Here is a 19,079-nt window from a genome sequence, read left to right as displayed (position 1 = left end):
CCAGGCCCATCATTTTTAAGAAAGCTGAACTTCTCTGTAATTTCTCTCTAAGTCCCTGAATTCTGCCAGGATTGAAGTCTATTTTAACGTATCATCAGACGGCAGGAAGGAGGAGGGGACAAAATGAAAGTCTGTTGAGTCACTAGCCAAATAACAACCAAATCATGTTGGCAGGAACTCTCTCGCCATCAAGCAAAACACCAGCCCAGACACCTAATTGGGTTTGCATATTGTGCCCCCACATGGCAGGCTGAGCAGGGTGTTTATTTATTGTATTTTTAATCTAACGAGGGGCTCTGCCCCTGCTCACTTTGGACGCCAATCTGGCCCACCATCATCAACCCCTGGGTCACCAAAGCCTCCCCCCCCCCGGTTTGCTGTAGCTCTCCCCCCATTCCCCTCAGGTGTCACCAGAGCTCCCCTCCCCATTCTCACCACCACCACCCAGGGGATGCCACAACTCCCCTTCCCTGGCTAACCTCCCACCCACCCGGTGAGGCCAAACTCCAGGCCTCGTCATGCGGGCCCACCATCACTCCTCCCACTCCCAGGCTGCTCCCTAAACTGCACGTATCCGCAACCAACGTTCTTGCTGCTGCCCTTGTTGCTGCAGTGGTTTACCTTGCCTGCCTCACCTGTAAGTGCCACGCTACCCGTGAACGCTTACAAAAATTTAATATAGGTAGAAATGTATTTGTTTCATACATTTGTTGCCTTTTCTCCAGCTCAAAGTGGCGTATACAGGAATACCTCGCATTAACGTACTCAATGGGACCAGAGCGAGTACGTAAACCGAAAATGTCCTTAAAGTGACGCACTACCTTTTAAAACTTTTTTTATCTCTCCTTCATGCGGAGCCTCAAAGGCCCGCACTAAAGCCTCTGCTGCTGTGCTGCCGCGCCTCTCAGCTGATCACGATCGCGCCTCCCAGCTGATTTGCGGTGGCACAATCGTGTCTATTTCCACCCCCACACACCGCTAAGTGTCTGTAAGTGTGAAGCAAGCGTACGTAAACAGGGGCATGGTGGAGTATGGAGTAAGTCCATAAGTGTATGTTAAGTGAAGGTCCGTATAGCGGGGTATTCCTGTACCTAATTCTCCCATCCCCTCTCAGCCTAACCTAACTCACAGAATAATTGTTTTATCCACACAACACCCCTTTACATTAGGTTAGACTGGGAGTTAATGATGGGCCCAAGGACACCCAGGGAGCTTCAAGGCTGGGGGGGCGGGGATTTGAACCTGGGCTTCCAAGGTTTTAGTCTGACACTCTAGCTACTACACCATACAGGTTTGTGTCCTACTATTCCTCCAAGGAGTTTAGGGTGATGTACATGATTCGAGCTCCCCATTTGATCCCATGAAGTAGGCTAGCCTGAATGCACGTGACTGGCCCAAGGTCAGGCAGTGAAATTCATGGCTAAGTGGGGATTTGAACCTGGGTCTCTGCTGTCCTAGTCCAACTCTCTAACAACCATACTGCACTGCTATAAAGGAATACCACTAGGTTCAAGCACCATCAAGCAACTTCCCCAGAGTAGCGAAGCGAAGAAGAAATCTTTATTGTTCAAAGCCATAGGCCACCACAATTAAAGAAAATACAAAATACATATTTAAAAATAAATCATATTTCAATGAAACAGAATTCTTCAGCATAAAATGGAAGAGCAGCATTCAAATAAAATTTTCTCTCCTAGAAGATACCTTAGCCCACCCCATATCTAAATACATAGATGCTACCATCAGAATGGCGCAGGGGCACAGCGTATCATGCAATGCTTTCTTTTCGGAGCACAGACTGCAGCTGTGTTGCACTCTGCACTGAATAACTCTGCAGAGCTGAAGGTGCTTGTATCCACCTGCTAGCTTTATTTACCTTGCATCTTCCCTTGGCATCCCCAAGCTCTTGGGTACAAAACCGAAAACACAGAATAAAAACCCGCTGTGGTGAAGAAGGAAAATATAAAGAGAGTATTGTCCCATGTGCACTGGAAATTCCAGGGCATTTATCCTTTCCATGTTGCCCCCGAGCCATCCTGAATGCATCTTTATTTTCATACAAAATCAATTTGGACCATCCTTGCATGACTTGGCTGGAAAGAGGAACTTCTCACATTTCACAGAGACTTCATTTACAAAAAAAGGGGGGGCTAAGTTAAAGAGCTGTTATGCTGGGACTTAGTGACACTGGATCTGACATTTATCAGTACTTAGCATGGTGGCAGGTGAATCATTAAGATGATTCTTCAAAACAATCACATGAATTGATTCCTGGCCCCACCTCAAACCCCAAAAGTCCCAACTGCTACCAAAGCCAAACATTTCAGAAAATTCACACTAAAAAGGAGGTATTAATGTTGCCTCCTGGCTGACCCCAAAGACATTCTGGTTAGCAGAATCCCTCATCAACAATAAGCACTAACCACTGATGTGTCATGGACGGCATTTCTGGACAGGTCCCTTTGTCAGGTTAAAATCCAAGAGCAGCTTCCCATGGTCACTTCATTGCAGATTAGCTGGCCAACATCATTCTTATACCAGTCTTTTATTAAAATGGGAAGGGACGTAGCTCAGAGCATTTACTTTGCGTGAAGAAAGTCTCAGTTCAAACATGGGAGTGTCCCCTCTCTGAAAGCCTGGAGAGCTGCTTCCAGTCAGTGCAGACAATACTGAGCTAGATGGACCAATGGTCTGACTTAATATAAGGCACCTTCCTCTGTGCCTAAGATTGTTAAGAGTGAAGAGGGCAGTTTTCCGGGGGGGGGGGGATCCCCCGCTTCCAATGCATATGAATGGTTAAAAGGTGCTTATGGTGACAAATTAAAGCCCTAAACGAATTAGGCCTCAAATAACTGAAAGCCTTCCTATATCTTGCAATCTCAGTGGTAGCCCTCCTGATGGCCCATCTTCAGAGTGAGATTCGCAGAGTAGGGTTTTCTCTGCAATAGCTTCACAGATTCGAAACAGCCTCCCCTCTGAATTGCAATCTAATTTTGGCTTTTAGGGAGGGGTGAAGTAGATGATATTATTTTGTTTTTGCTTCCCAGAGAGGTTTAACAATTATTTATTTATTTATCTATTTATTTATTTATTTATACCGCCCCATAGTCGAAGCTCTCTGGGCAGTTTACAGTAACAAAAAGCATTAAAAACAAATATACAAATTTAAAACATATCTTCTAAAAACAATTTAAAACACAATTTAAAATTTTTTTAAACAATTTAAAAACACGTGCTAAAATGCCTGGGAGAAGAGGAAAGTCTTGACCTGGCACTGAAAAGATAACAGTGATGGCACCAGGTGCAACTCATCAGGGAGATCATTCCATAATTAGAGGGCCACCAATGAGAAGGCCCTCTCCCTTGTTGCCACCCTCTGAGCTTCCCTCGGAGTAGGCACCCGGAGGAGGGCCTTAGATGTTGAGTGTAGTGTACGGGTGGGTTCGTATTGGGAGAGGCGTTCCATCAGGTATTGTGGTCCCAAGCCGTGCAATTAATCCTTCTTCCCAGGGAACTCTAGGAACTGTACTTCTGTGAGGGGGATAGAGGCCTCCTAACAACTCTCAGCACTCAACAAACTACAGTTCCCAGGATTCTTTGGGAGAAGCTATAACTGTTTAAAGTGGCATCATAGCCCTTTAAATTTTTGGTGCAGATGTCCCTGCACACTTTAGAAACCCGATCTTCGACAGTTCTAAAATCGCGTGCGAAGCCTACACAAATAGAGCAGACTGCCAAATGCAAGCATTTGCCTCCAACTCACTAGAGCGATTGCGTCCTCTCTATCCATCTCCCACCAAACAAGAAAACACAGAAGGCAACCAAGATAGGAGAGGTGGAGCTAGCGTGATCATCCCCACTCTGCCTGACATGATGTTAGCTGTGTCAGGGTTTAGAACAGAGAGTCCCCAAACTGTGATTGATGGACCACCAGTGGCCAATGGAGGTCCATGGCGTGTCTGCGAAGAACAGTGGCAGCAGCGGCTGTGAACAGCAGGGCACAGCAGCCGCTCCGCTGTTCTTAGAACCAGGGGGTCCAATCTGCCTGGAAGGTGAGTGGGATGGACCAAAAGTGATGGTGCAAGGAGGCACTCGAAAGGAATGAAAAGGATTAGTAGCATGAAAGACACAGCGACAGGAGGAAAGAAGCGGCGACTTGGAAGGAGCAGAAAGGGTTCTATGGAGTTCAAATGGCAATACTATAAAATGCAATATATATATATATATATATATATAAGAAGCAATAAAAATACAATGAAAAATCATACAACATCTAGCATGGTGCATTACAATTGATATGACTGGGGGGGGGGGGGAAGAAGCATTAAGTGGTCCGCCATGACTCTCAGTAATTTTCAAGTGGTCCCATTGGGGGAAAAAAAAGTTTGGTAACCACTGATTTGGAACACCAAATAGGGCTAGAATGGAAATAAACAAGACCTGCCCAGAGGCAAAGCCAGTGCATGGATATATCAGGAAACACAAAAGCTGGAGATGTGGAATTCTGCATGCACTGGTGCGCTTCACACTGCCCTGGAGGCCTGTATAGCCCTCCCCATTCACAATAAGAACATAAGGAGAGCCTGCTGGATCAGGTCAATGGCCCACCTAGTCCAGCATCCTGTTCTCACAGCAGCCAGCCAGATGCCCATGGGAAACCCACAAGCAGAACCTGAGTGCAAAAACACTCTCCTTGTGATTCCCAGCAACCAGTATTCAGAAGCATACTGCCTCTGACCGTGGATTGCAACCTCTGGACTCCATCCAGGATCTTTGCTCCTGCTCTTGCGGAACAAAGGGCCATTGTTGAGTTTAGGATCCTTCCCAGGCCCCTATTCAGATCCTCAGCTCCACTGTGGGGGGGGGGAATTTGCCACCACTTAAGCAAGCAGAGGGTTGAGAGATTCTTCTTACAGTGGGAAAATCCCTTAGAGCCCAAGCCGACCAGAGTGAAGAGGGTTGGAACAGCTTCTGGACAGTGCCTCCCACAGCTAAATCACAACATTCTGTACAGGCTTGTAGAAAGCTGAACGGCCAAACTATGTGCAATTGTGTCCTCTCCACCTATCCCACCCCACACATACACACAACAATGAAGCAAAAAAACATTATGTCCACCTCACTGAATATCTAGAGAGATGTATCACAGATAAGCAAAAAACCTTGCAATTTAAGAATGTACTTATAGCCAACAGATATTTCTATCAAACTTTAAAAAGCAGGGAAATTGGGCAGCTATAGTGAATGCACCAGGGGAGCAGGAGACCTCCTCTCTGAGATATTGTAAGTCTGACAAATTTCCTTTCCAAAAGGAAAATACTGTGAACAGTATCATTCTTTTTCAGCCTTTCCCCCAACTTTTTATTCCACAGCAGCCACATGTAGCCTCCCACCCAAATTTAAACCAAAGCTGTCATTGGCCACATCCACGCCAGACCTTTATTTCAATTTAGATAGCCATGGCTTCTCCCAAAGAATCCTGGGAAATGCAGTTAGTGAAGGGTGCTGAGAGTTGCTAGGAGACACCCTGTTCCCCTCACAGAGCTTCAGTCAGAGCAGCTGACTGTTAAACCACTCTGGCCACTGGAGCTCTGTCAAGGGAATAGGAGTCTCCTCTCAACACCCTTCACAAACCACACTTCCCAGGATTCTTTGGGGGAAGCCATAACTGTCTAAAGTGAAATAAATGTCTGGTGTGGGTGTGGCCCCTTAGCCAGGCCAAGCAGCTATGAGTCTGGCTTAGGGGAAGCCATAACTGTTTAAAGTGCCATAATAGTGCTTAAAATATATAGTGTGGATGTGGCCATTATTTTGCAATCGGTTATGCATCTCAGGTTTACTGCAAGGAGGATACATTAATGGCAATCACTATATGACAAAAAAAATTGTAATCATTAGAATATAAGAAATTTGTGGTGTAAAATATAATTTAAAATATAAATCAGAGGATGTGAAACAGCAGGATGTCGATTCATACCCCCATCAGGGCCAGTATTTCTCAAAAAAGTGTACAGAGGCAAGAGCATTCAGGAATGCAATCAACAATCACACTATTTCTGAAACTAAGCAGATTTTCTGGTCTTCCCTATACAGCAGGTTCTATGTGAGCATCTTCCCAGCAGCGATCTGCACAAACCAAGACAATTTCAGCTACTTGGAATCTTTGCTCATAGCTTCCAAGTTTTTGGCATTGCCTCAACCTAAAGGGAAAACACACTCAAACACACACCCCCTTGGTTTTTGCTGATAGTCCTCCTTCAAAACCTGCTTGCCGGGTGGTTAAGTATGCAAAAACTTCACACTCTTGGTGATGAGTCTCCCATGGCAGACTGCTATCTACTCCTAGCTGAATATCTAACATTCTCTCCTTGCTTTTAAGGGAGGCATGTGTTTGAAAGCCCTAGGAATTACTCTTCTCCCCCGTCCGTCCAAAGAGCAACGAGGCCTGCAGCTGGACACAGATCAAGGGATCTGGCAGATCTCACAGTATGGAGAACAGCACAACAATTTGGACTATCCTCCCAAGAGGTGAGAGAGATCTTCCTTTCAGCATTATGTCAGACTCTGCGCTAGGGGCTGGGCAAATTATATCGTAGAACTCTTTTGAAGAGCTGGATGGAACTGAAAGTGTTTGTGAGGACAAGGTGCTGGGCTTCTTTCCTAACAACAAAAAATGGCAATGCTAGCTGAGGAGATCTCATACGACAACTATGTTGCCTCGCTTGTCAGCCATCCTAAGGGTAGGCAGAAGGCAGACTGGAATCTAGATCTCCGGGGAATTTGCAATAAAGGTTTTTGACTCCCAACTGCTTCACAAAGGAGTAGGGGACCTTTCTCAGCCATTTTTCAAAATTCGCACTCCTTCAAATTTTGCGAGGCAGCTCTCCAGCCAAGTAATGGCTCCAAAAATGGATAAAGTGTGCATAAAAATACAAAAATAACACACAAAGATATATTATATTAGGAAACATCACTTTATAAAAATGTGTATATTAGGCAAACCTGCACACAACATATGTATTCAGAATAATTTGTACTAAAATGCTTATGAATTTTCATAAGGACTTTTTTTAAAAAAAAAATTGCAAACTGTTGTGGAAATATGGAGAACTGAACTTGAGATTAGAAAAATGAGAAACTGGGAGAAACCAACATTGACAGATTCGCCCATCCCTACTCCCCGAAAGCCACAAACTGTAACACAAGGGTTATTCTCTGCAGCAGACAAACTATGAACTCTAGTTCGCACATAACTCTAATACGGCAAACCATGGCTTAGCTGCGGGAGTGCAGGAGCAGCAGGACCAGAGGTGGGCCAAACCAGCCATGATTTTCCATTTGAGTTCCCTGCACATTTGTGCATTCTTGCTAAGTCACAGTTTGGCTTAGCATCATGTGTGAACAAGGACTACATCTCTGCAAAAACCTTTAGAATCTTATCAGAGGAGTCGTAGCTCAGTGGTAGAGCATTTGCTTTGCATGCAGAACATCCCAGGTTCGATTCCTGGCATCTCCAGGTGGGACTGGGAGAGACCCTGCTGAAACCATAGAGAACTGGCAGCAGCCAGCCAGTGTAGACAATATTGAGCTAGATAGACCAGTAGTCAGTATAAGGCAGCTTCCTATGTTCTTATTTAAAAAGTAATTTCTAGTTTGTTAATGGGCCCCCAACCGGAAACCCTACAAAATAATGTATATTTCAGTTGGCCCAAAAACAAGCACATTTGCTACCACAGACATCAGCAATGAATGGAAAAGAAAGCCTTTTTGTTTTTTCCAGAATGTGCATGAGGACACAAAATATCTGAAACTGTACAATTACCTCTGCAGAAAAGCTGCTCCTCACCTAAATTATACCAAGACAGGTACCAGAACAGGGAAGAGACTTCAGATGCCATGACTGAAAGAGATGAAGGTGGAAATCAATGTGTTTCCCATCCTGAAACCATCTCCAGGATGAAAACAAGTTAAACGGGCAAGCAGCAAAAAGATTGCTATTGATGGGTGGGTCATTTAAAAGCTATCTTGGACAAGGCCGCTCTGGATAACAAATACATAGCGGGAGACAGCATAAGCCAGGAAATGCAACTTCTATTTCTAAACATTTCCTCCTGGGAATTTGGGCGATGCAATAATTTGCTCTTCAATAGCACTTTCCATCTAAATATCTCAAATGCATTAAAAGCAATAATGTCTTAAGTCTCACAAGCCCCAGGTGGCAGATGCATCATATAAGATGGAAAAGATTGCAGAACAATCTAATTCTATGTCATTTACATGGATCCAAGCCTAATGAGAGACTGTTTTGACAAGACGCTGGTTCCTAGTTATTTTCTACATGCAAGACAAAACATTTGAGAATGACGCGCCCCTAATTTCCCAGCTTACCATTTCCAGGAATCGCTTTCTACATTGGCCTGGTTCAGAAGTAATGAACTCTGCCTAAGAAACCATGGTTTATTGGATCAGGGACAAGCATTTGTATCAATGTTAAATGAGCCTCGCCAAATCAGGGGATGACCAGAACCGCTCCTGCAGATAATATCAGTAATCGAGCTGGGATATAAGGGAACTGGTGGTTCCTAAGATACCCTAGACCAGCATTTCCCAACTAGTGGGCCACCAGATGTAGTTGGACCACAATTCCCATCTTTCCTGACTATTGGCAATGCTGGCTGAGGCTGATGGGAGTTGTGGTCCAACAACATCTGGTGGCCCACTAGTTGGGAAAGGCTGCCCTAGACCTAGGTTGTTCAGGGCTTTGTAAATTAATACCAGGACCTTGAACCTGGCTCGGTAGTGGATGGTCAGCCATTTAAAAGTACTTCATTTGAACTCTAAAAACGAAGGATGCCTAATACCCAGGCATTGTACAACACAGGGGGGCGTGGGGGAGACCATCCGATTGACATCCTGTTTCTTATTTCGCTGGAGCACTTCCTGTAGGAACTTCACGCCAGGAAAACAGCACTTCTTTGCAAAGATCATCAGTGCAATGTTTTATTTTCATTGAGCAAAACTTAAGGAACACCGTAGAAAATGTTAATGTTATAGGAAACCAACCCTGCCAAGAGGAAAGGGAGACCAAAGGAATAACAAGAAAACCATTCATTTGCCTTCGTTATCAGATCATCACCATCACTTGTATTTGTATGGCACCTTTCCACACACACACACAAAAACGCTCAAAGCAGCTTGCAATGAGAACAAGATATCATAAAACCAACAATCCCAAGAATAGTTTCGTAATAACATTCACTGGAACTCGCCTATGAACTCTTTCAGTACGCAAACATGACCATTAGTAATACTTTTTCCTCCCTTCAGAGGATGGGAGTGGATGTTTGGATTTTTGTTCGGGGTTTTTAAGTTCTAAAGTTAATGAGCTGGCAAGAAAAACTGCAAGAGCGTGTGATATCAAATCAATTTCCAGAAACGCCACTGGCTGGGAGACTTCTGAAAACATCCTTACAAATTACCAGCACTTAGATTAAATGTTGAAGGAACTGCTCAGTGGCCTCTTCCCCCAGTTCATATTTTTTAAAGTAAAAAAAAAAAAAAGGAATCTCCCTTTTAATCCAATTTCCAGCACCAAATCAGCCATTTTGAAGAATGTTGTCCAGAGAGTCCCCAAGGCGAACCCAGTTCATGATAGGAAGGAAAAACAAATCACGTATTATAAAGACAAAAATAAAACCCATTTCCTGTGAGGAAGAAGTTGGGTTGGCAAAGGTATAAAACACTGGATTAAAAATACTTTTAAGGCTGCAGCCCTAACCCCAGTGACCTAGAAGAAAACACCACTGAATTCAATAGGGTTAACTTCTGAGTAAGCATCATAAGGATCGTGCTGTAAATTAACTAATATATGCAGTTGACAAAACAGGAGATGTTCTATCCAAGATTATATTTGTTGTCATAGGGCCAGCCCAAGTCATTCTCCTGTCTGAGAAGGGCGAGATGACACCCCTTCCCCATCCCATGTTCAGAAGCGGACTGAATAGGCAGCTAATATTACTTCAGCACTGGTCATGGGATACGGTCCCCCAATGCACCTGAGGCAGTAGTAGAGATGAGAAGGCCCAGGGTGAAAAAACAGGGGGGGAAACAGGGAAAACATTTTCTCTCTCTGATCTTTTCCATTTTTTTCCCAATTTTCCTGGGGAAGAAAACCTGGAAAATGAAGGAAAAAACAGGAGGGTCCCCCCCCCAATTTTCTATGGCTTTTTTTTCGTGCCTTTGCATCTCTGGTCAGCAGGACAGATTAGGGGGCCCAGGAGGTCATACAAGTCCCACTGTGAAGATATCACTTACTTCCAGGTAAGTGTGTATAGCAGTGGTTCTCAGGCTGTTGTCCATGGACCATCCAGCGGTCTGTGACCTTCCTTTAGGTGGTCTGCAGCATGTCCACATTAAATATTCTTCTTGATTTTTAACTGCATTTTCATTGCTTCATTTATTTTATGTTTATTTATTGCAATTTGAATTCTACAAAATGCAGATTGTAACAATGCAAGAAATAAAATAAGCAATACAATTACAATTAAAAATCATGCAGCATCTAGCAAAGTGCATTACAATTGTTACAACAAGCAGAAAAATTATGAAGGCCCTCCGCAATTTTTGAAGTGGTCGGGGGAGGCAAAGTTTGAGAACCACTGCTGTATAAAACTGAAGCCCTACAAATAACCCAACACACAAACAAGTACTGACATCTATCCATCCATCCAACCCCCTATGTTGTCAACCCTTTCCCATTCAGTACTCCATAACTCAGGAGTGGGGAACCTCGAACCCATGGGCCAAATTAGGCCCCAAAGGCCACACCTACCTATCACTCACCTTTGGTTGCCAAGGAACAACTGGGAGCACATGAGCCACCATATGCAAGACCAGCTGCTTTTGGCAGGGATCAGTTCCACTCTGGAGCTCCCTATCAGACCTCTTGAGTGAACCCAATCCCTGCTGAAAGTAGCAGAGCTTTCATTCAGTGCTGAGTTTTAATAGTACCAAATGCAAGTCTCACTCCCAATGAACAATCAAGAGCTCAAGGCAGAATTATATGATTGCACTCTCAGTGACTCTGTGCTGGAAGTTGCTTGAGCTGTTTTTCCAAAAGGTACTGCTACACCTTCTTAGTTGTGCGGTTGTGTTTTGTTATTTAATAGGATACGGTGGGAGTGTTATACCTTGATTTTTTAGATAAGGTGTTCTTTTTAAGAGCTTGTCATTTCCTTATCAGATGGGTTGCTTAACTGCAAAATGAACAATTACTTCTGAAAATGAACACACTCCAGGGAAAAATAAAAATTGCTCAAAGTTGTCCAAAAGGAAGCCTGGACAAATGGAGAATCTTTAAATATTCATTGTTAGACTTCTCTGTCTATTCCATACAAGGCTTTTTATTTATATATTTATTGCATTTAAACCCCACCTTTCCTCCAAGAAGCTCAAGGTAATGTACAAACATGGCTCTCCCTCTCTTAATTTTATCCTCACAACAACCCTGTGAGGGAGGTCAGCCTGAGTGATAAGTGACTGGCCCAAGGTCACCCAGTGAGCGTCATGGCCAACTGGGGATTTGAACCCTGGTCTCCCCATTCCCACTCTAACCACTACACCACATTGTTGTTCAGCCTTGGCACAGAAATATCTACAGCAACGGGGGGAGAACATCTGACTGAATACAGCCTCCAGGCCTTTCTAGCTAACACTTGAGGCTCTCTCCAGGACCCCTCCAACACACACAAGCCTTGCTCCATATCCTTCTTGATTGCTTTTGCCTGGCTGCAATGTGTCCTTGAACTATGATAATGTTGCGCAGATGGGAAAAATGCATGTGCGTGTCTGGGATCTAGCAGACTGTTCAAAGTAAGAGTCACCTCTGTAGCTCCACACGCTTCTGCCTCTGGCCCCACCCAGGCAACACCACCACCCTGGAAGGTTGTCCGTGAGGAAATTATGTTCTGATGCTGGAAAAAGGTACTCTACCACTTTGTTCAAGGCCTCCATGTCTAAAAAAAAAATTATACTTCTTTATTTTTAACAAAGGAGACCTTTCCTGACTCATATGTGCCATTAACAATTCATGGAGAAGGACTACGTGATTGTAGCAGGGTTAGAATTTGACAGGTTAGCCAATTATTTGAAGTTGCATGATCCGTTTTATGTTTTGCCGAGCACATTCCAAAGGAGGCTGAGTTTATAGCTTGAATGCATCAGTATTGCCCTCACCCCTCGCCCCAGCATTTGGGTGTGACGGCTTTCTGGCAAGATTGATTTACAACTGTCCCCTGTACTTTAGGATGACTGTTCTGCTCTATATTGGCCAGCTTTTCTTGCAGCTTAGTTAATCTACTTATAATTTCCTGTCGCTCCCTTGCTGGAAGACTAGCAAAAGAGGATATAAACCTTGTTTTCCTTGTTCTGACCAATCTGGCAAATCCAAAGCAACACTCTTAGGGACTGTTTTGCTTTCATCTGTAAGTTACTGAGTACAGTAGGGCCCCACTCATACAGCGGGTTATGCTCTGGACCCACACTGTAAAGCGAAAACTGCTGTAAAGCGGAACTCATTGAATAGAATGGCGCCCGATGCCCAAAAACCACCGTAAAAGTGGAACAAGCGCCGTATGAGTGGGGCTTTAGTCTAATTGAGACCGCTGCATTAGCGACGCGCCGTAAAGCAGGGCCCTACTGTAGTCGACTTAGAATTTTTGTAGGCAAACAGTGTCCTTCTGGGAGGTGTTATGATTGGTTCATATCACCCAGGAAATAAGACCTGTACCTAGATCTGTGACCGGCTCAGGTCGAATCTAGGGATGCTTTCTCTCCTTACACCCCACTTTCTGACCGGTAGCAGAAAAAATGCCCCTTTCTGAATTAATTCAGCTTTCAAACTCATAATTAAGAATGGAATCCTTTTAGTTTCAAAAGTTAAGATATATTCTCGGGGGTTGTCTATTATCCAATATCCTCTTAAGTAATTTTAGATCTATATTGTCCAGTAAAGGGCCCTGCAATAACCTCAGATTTTGTTTAGCCCAGAACATGGAACCCCAGCAGAGAAGTGGCAATATCACATGGTTTCCATGTAGAAATGCAGCCCCGAGCTGAAATTGTTTCCCTATGTCTGAGCTACACTATACCAGTTTTAAATGTCTTTAAATAGCATTGACTTTAAAGAAATCCTCAGTCAGTCCTGAAGTTCACTGGGGAGCTTTAGAGCAGTTACCATCATTGAGACTATCTGACCTCACCAGGCTGTTGTGAAAATAAAATGGTAGAAATCATGCACACCAGGAATGGAAAACCTGAAGCCCCCCCAGATGTTGTTTGACCATAAATCCCATCATCCCTGCTGACTGGTCACGCTGGCTGGGGTGGATGGGAGCTGGAGTCCAACAACAACTGGGATGCCACAGGTTCTTCATCACTATGTTCACTAATCTGAGCCCCCTGAACAAAGGGTGGGATTAAAATGCCATTAAAATGTCAGGATATGGTCTGAAAACACACGAGGCCACCACCTTGCTGAAGCTAAGCAGGTCTGGGTCTGATCAGTGCCTGGATGGGAGACCCCCTAGGAATCACATGTATGCTATCTTGGATTCCTTGATAAAAGACAGGTGGGCTATAAATGCAAATAAATAAATAAACAAATCAACTAAGCCAAGGGTTTCCAAACTATGGTCTATGGATCACCAGTGATCCACAAGCTTCATTCAGTTGGTCCATGACAGGCCTGTGGATTTGTAGAAAGATAGGAGACGACACAGCCATTGTATTGAATATTCACATTGATTTTGTACTATAGTTCCATTCTTTTATTTCTTATATTGTATTTTATTGTATTACAATTTGAATTATATGGAATTCCAATTGCTAAAAAAGGCAGAAAAATAAATGTGTTCCACCAAGACCTTCAGCAATTTTGAAACATTATGGGCTGGCTCATTTTCCAAACAGAAATCAGTAAAAAAGGGAAGATGTTTGGGCAGTAGAAAAAGAGCCCCAGAGAGATGCTGAGATATATATAACATTTGTATAAAGGAATGAGTTTTATATGAATTCTCATATAGAGAGAAAGGTATATATAAGTTCTCATATAGAGAGAAAGGTATGACAAACATCCTCTACCCCGGGGAAAACCGGCGGGATTCTCCTATAGACGGGGGTTCCTCTTTAAACTAATTATGCCTTCAATGGACAAGGTCCATACCGCAAGTGACGAACATCAAGTTGAGCTTGTCGTGCATGAATCGGGCATTTAACCACCTGATGATTTAAATGGCAGGCCTAAGGAGCAGCAAAAGTATGAAGAAGACCCTTCACGGTCTCAACAGCACGCTCAAAGAAAGCGTACAAAAAACTAGTCTATTTGCAAATTGTTCCTTTATTAATGGCTAATGCTACAGCACTTATTTTACTGCCATTTTGCTAAGTCTCATTGGTGAGAGGAAATTTGGAATTTAACAGCTCCCGTGTTTCTCCCTCACTTTCTAGTATGATGCGGGGCATTGTCACATTGCGCCTCGCAACACTTCGCTACGTGCGAAGTGCCTTCATATTGGATTTTTTTTTCACAGTTCTTTTCTGTTTAGATGTTTTCCCCACAGTTTACCAGTCATTTGGAAAACTGCTCCCTGTTAGACACTCTGTTTTAGACCTAGAATTATACCAGTTCTGGCTGACTATTTTTAATAAGTCCTACCATGCTTCATAACAATATGTCTCTGGAGGTGGTCTCCTGGAACATAAATGGACTTGGATCTTCAATTAAAAGAGCCAGAGTAGAAGCCAAATTAAAGCAACACCGCCCCAACATTGTGCTTTTACAGGAGACCCACCAGGCAAAAAAGAAACCTCTTTGCTGCCTTCTTAAGGGTACCTGGATTGAAGACCAGCTATTTGCTCCAGGCACCTCAAACTCCAGAGGCGCCACACTGCTGATTGCACGAAACTGTCCATTTCAAGTAGACAATAGTTTAGCTGACCCAGAAGGCAGATTCTTATTTGTAAAAGGCTCTTTGAGAGGTCGAGATCTCACTGTTGGCTCAAACTATGCCCCTAATGCTGGACAACACCCATTCCTCCAGAGGACATTAGTCTCTTTTACAGAATTTCAGGAATGGTACTGTTATAATTGAGGAGGACCTAAATGATGGGACATTAGAAGGAACTTCTTGATAGTAAGGGCAGTTCGGCAATGGAACCGACTGCCTAGGGAGGTGGTGGGATCCCCTTCACTGGATGTCTTCAAGCAGAGGCTGGACAGCTATCTGCGGGAGATGCTCTAGCTGTGGATTTCCTGCTGTGAGCAGGGGGTTGGACTCGATGGCCTACAAGGCCCCTTCCAACTCTATGATTCTATGATTCTATAATGTATGTCTTAATGCTGCTTTAGACAGGAGCAGGAAGAAGAGACTAGTTAGTTCCCAAGGTTCTGAGCTGGTGGATTTACTAGCATCTTGTGGCCTGATCGACACCTGGAAGGATAGGCATCAGATGGGTCATGACTACACGTTTCATTCCCTGTTTTAAAAAGCATTCCAGGCTCGATCACCTGTTTGCGTAGAAGGAATTGAAGTCAGATGTCTTGCAGGGAACCATTAGCATAATCACAGTGTCAGACCATGCCCCGGTGGCACTAATAGTTATGGAAGATGACTCCACCCCTTTCCCCTCAGGATGGACTTTTATCTCCAGTCAGCTCAATGATACAGTGGCCCACGAAAGGTTGCATCAAGCCATCGTCTTCTGTTTTAAAGATAATAACACTCCCAGCACAGTGACTAACATTCTGTGGGATGCAATGAAGGTAATGTCTCACAATAAGCATGCAGCAGAAAGAGAGGGAGACTGCAACGAAGTAGCTTCTGGCAGAGATCGAATGCTGTGACAATCACTATAAGCAGACAGGTTCTCCAAGAATATACTATGCACCGCAAAAGGCATGAATGGAGCTGGCCAAATTAGAAACTGGAAGGACCTACTCTGCCATGGCGTACTTAGTCAATATGGCAAAGCTAGGAATAAATCATCTTGTCTCGTTGCTCACACCTTAAAGCAGAGGAAGGTCAGAAATTACACAGCAGGAATTCGCTTGGACTCACAAGCAGTGTCATTCGGCACAAGATATTAGCCTCCAGTTCGAAAGGTTTTATAACAAGTTGTATTCCTCAGACAACCCAGAAGAGCAATCCATCAATGAATACCTGGCAGGATCAGATCTGCGACTCTTATCTAAGGACCACAGCAACTTCATGGACAGTCACTGATCAGGAGGTCAACAATGCCATCAAGAGACAAGTAAGAGAAGGCTTCAGGTCTAGATGGATTCACGGCAGAGTTCTACCGTAAATTTCGGACAGAGCTATCTCCCTGGCTAACAAAATCGTTTAATTACATTCTGGAGGGGGGCGAGTTACCAGTCATGTGGTTAGAGTCCAGATTTGTTATAATCCCTATAACTGGGAAAGGACTCAACATTGGTGGAATCATACTAATAGCTTTGATTAACATAGATGCTAAATTACTAACTGGGATTATGGTACAAAGACTTAACATAATTATCGGGAGATATGTGACACTTTACCAAACAGGCTTTATTCCAGGGTGTAATATAGCTGACTCCATCCGCAGGGTGCTTAATGTGGTCCATGGAGTGCGACCTACCGGAACTCCAGTGGCTTTGTTTCCCTTTGATGTCTTTAAGGCATTTGACCACATTGAACGGGTCTTTTTGAAAGGGTTTCTTGCACATCTCAGCTTTGGCCATCGTTTCCTCCACCTTGCAAACCAGCTTTACTTAACACCAACAGCCTCTATTAGCATCAACGGTTATTCATCCTCTGGCATTGTCATTAAATGAGGAATCCAACAGGGATGTCCACTGTCATCCCTGCTGTTCATCCTAGTGATCAAGGTTCTGGCTCAGTGTATATGGGCTCAGACTTTGATAGGAGTAGCAGTAGGAGGGCAGGAGCAAAAAATCAAACCTTTTTGCAGATGATGTGCTCTTGATGTTGAGCAATCCTGTTGCAGCACTGGGCACACTAAAGAAGACTCTACAACATGTCCACAGCATAGCACGACTAGAAATTAGTTGTGCTAAATCTACTGTCTTGCCATTAAACCTCCCCATCCCTGATAGAGACTGGCTTCTTAATAATTCCTGTTTCTCTCCATTCTTTGGTGGGTTCCGTTATCTAGGTATTATTTTAACTCGCGAAACAGATCAGTTATGGAAGGGCAGCTATGGACATCTACAGAGCTCTACGAGGAGAACACTCTTAAATTGGTACCGTCTCAATCTGAGTTGGTTGGGCCACATCACAGCAGTGAAGATGTCATTATTACCTAAATTCCTCTTCCTTTTCCAGACCCTCCCCCTTCACACAGCTGATAAACATTTTGCCAGATGGCAAAAGCTCCTTAACAACTATATCCATGGTGGGAAAAGGAAGCTGAGTCTCTACTTTCTACAGACCTCAAGCGAAAGGGGGCCTAGGGATACCTAACTTTAGGAGCTACTATAACGCATTCCAACTAAAACAATTAATACACTTAATCAAAGGCTCAACAGGTATCCCATGGATACAAATAGAGCTACAGGCAACTCCAATCCCTCTAAGTGCACTGCTTTTCATACGCCTTACCTAGCCCATAATTCAAGCACTTCCCCATCCATTCACCAGAACTACAATGAGGACTTGGATAAGTTGGCGTAAACACTTGTCACCTGGGGAGTCACCCCTTACTCCTTTCTTGTACCATAAGGACTTCTTTCATCCTGATAAACATGCAGAATTTGAAAGATGGGGGGAGAAAGGACTATACCAAGTTCAGGATTTGTTTGAAAAAGGGTGCCCTATTTCAGAGGCATCGCTTCGACTCAGGCTAAGGGGTTTGAAAATAAACTGGTTCCAAATTGCTGAGATCAGGCTCTTCGCTAGCAAAATGGTGGGACAAGTGGCTTCTTTGCATTCACTCACACCTTTTGAGAATCTTTGCATTAACTCCATCTACAACTTGAAGTATTTGGCAGCTGACATTTATAGAGTTTAAACTGACACGACTATGGGAGGGTCAGCTGGATTAAAAATGGCATGGGAGGAGGATTTGGGCGCTTGGAAGATTGATGATATTGCATGGGAACAAGTCTGGTCACATCCTCCCCTCAAAACAATTTCAGCCAAGATACAAGAATCCTCTTTAAAAACACTTTTAAGATGGCATTGGACTCCTGTCAAGCTCTCATGCATTCCTGAATGGCTCTCCTCTGTGTTGGCGCAGCTGTGGAGATAAGGGCACCCTAATTCATATGTGATGGATATGCCCAAAGCTATGCCCCTTTTGGAATTGGGTATTTGCCACAATTTCAAATATCACAACCCAGAGTCTGACTCCGGACCCCTCCCTGGCCCTGCTGTTATTAGAAAGTGCCATTAGCTCAAAGATCCACCACAAATAACTGGTATCGCTATTGTTAACAGCAGCCAGAATGGAAGTAGCTAGTAAATGGAAAGCAGATGAACCCCATTCAAAAGAAGGTTGGTGGGCACGGGTATGGGACATTGCATTGTCTGAGTATCTGACTTAATCACAGGAGGATACTCCAAGGGGTGGCTAAACATGGTAAGTTTAAAGTGGTACGGTTGCCCCTTTATGTTTTATGTTAACAATAACAAATCTTTATGCAAACCCCCCAATGACCCAGGCAGCGGTGTGGAGAGGCTACTTTGTGCAACTTTAACTACTCCGGATTCCCAGCTTTTATTCTATGTACATACATATACACAAAATATTTGTAAAAAGACACAATGATTGGTTTTACATGTTTTATGGTTTATTTTCTACTTACAGTTTTTGGACATTGTTGTTCTTATATTTGGAAAAATCAATAAAAACATTTGGTGGGGGGGAACCTTAAAGTCCCAAACAGTCTAAAGTGTAAATAACACATGTAAGGGGACTTAGGAAAACCTCAAAGTACATATATAATATTGGGAGGACTTAGATTTTCAAGCTGAATTCCTCTATACAAGAGGCTTTGGGGTCATTCCAAACCTCAACCA

The 19,079-nt window shown here is 43.7% G+C and overlaps 1 protein-coding gene and 1 long non-coding RNA gene across 11 annotated transcripts in view; one reads left to right on the top strand and one right to left on the bottom strand.

Moving 5' to 3' along the window:
• The window catches only part of ST3GAL4 (ST3 beta-galactoside alpha-2,3-sialyltransferase 4), a 215,895-nt gene that overhangs the window by 172,677 nt on the left and 24,139 nt on the right, over positions 1-19,079 (bottom strand). The window contains exon 1 of one of the 10 annotated variants that reach the window (XM_061592931.1): positions 10,843-10,967. The exons of 8 other annotated variants lie outside the window; for them this stretch is intronic. In XM_061592931.1, coding sequence (XP_061448915.1) covers positions 10,843-10,874 — 32 coding nt within the window. In that variant the 5' untranslated portion in view covers positions 10,875-10,967. Of the gene's footprint in view, positions 1-7,822; positions 7,845-10,842; positions 10,968-19,079 lie in introns of those variants that run through there. One more of the 10 variants, XM_061592945.1, reaches the window with a different exon arrangement.
• The window catches only part of LOC133368564 (uncharacterized), a 34,479-nt gene continuing 27,235 nt past the window's right edge, over positions 11,836-19,079 (top strand). The window contains exons 1-2 of the long non-coding RNA XR_009758691.1: positions 11,836-11,982; positions 16,186-16,311. This is a non-coding gene — a long non-coding RNA (uncharacterized LOC133368564). The remainder of the gene's footprint in view (positions 11,983-16,185; positions 16,312-19,079) is intronic.

The sequence above is a fragment of the Rhineura floridana genome, chromosome 12 (assembly GCF_030035675.1).
Source record: "Rhineura floridana isolate rRhiFlo1 chromosome 12, rRhiFlo1.hap2, whole genome shotgun sequence".
In the NCBI taxonomy this organism is placed as follows: Eukaryota; Metazoa; Chordata; class Lepidosauria; order Squamata; family Rhineuridae; genus Rhineura; species Rhineura floridana.
This window is presented reverse-complemented; position numbering and strand designations above follow the sequence as displayed.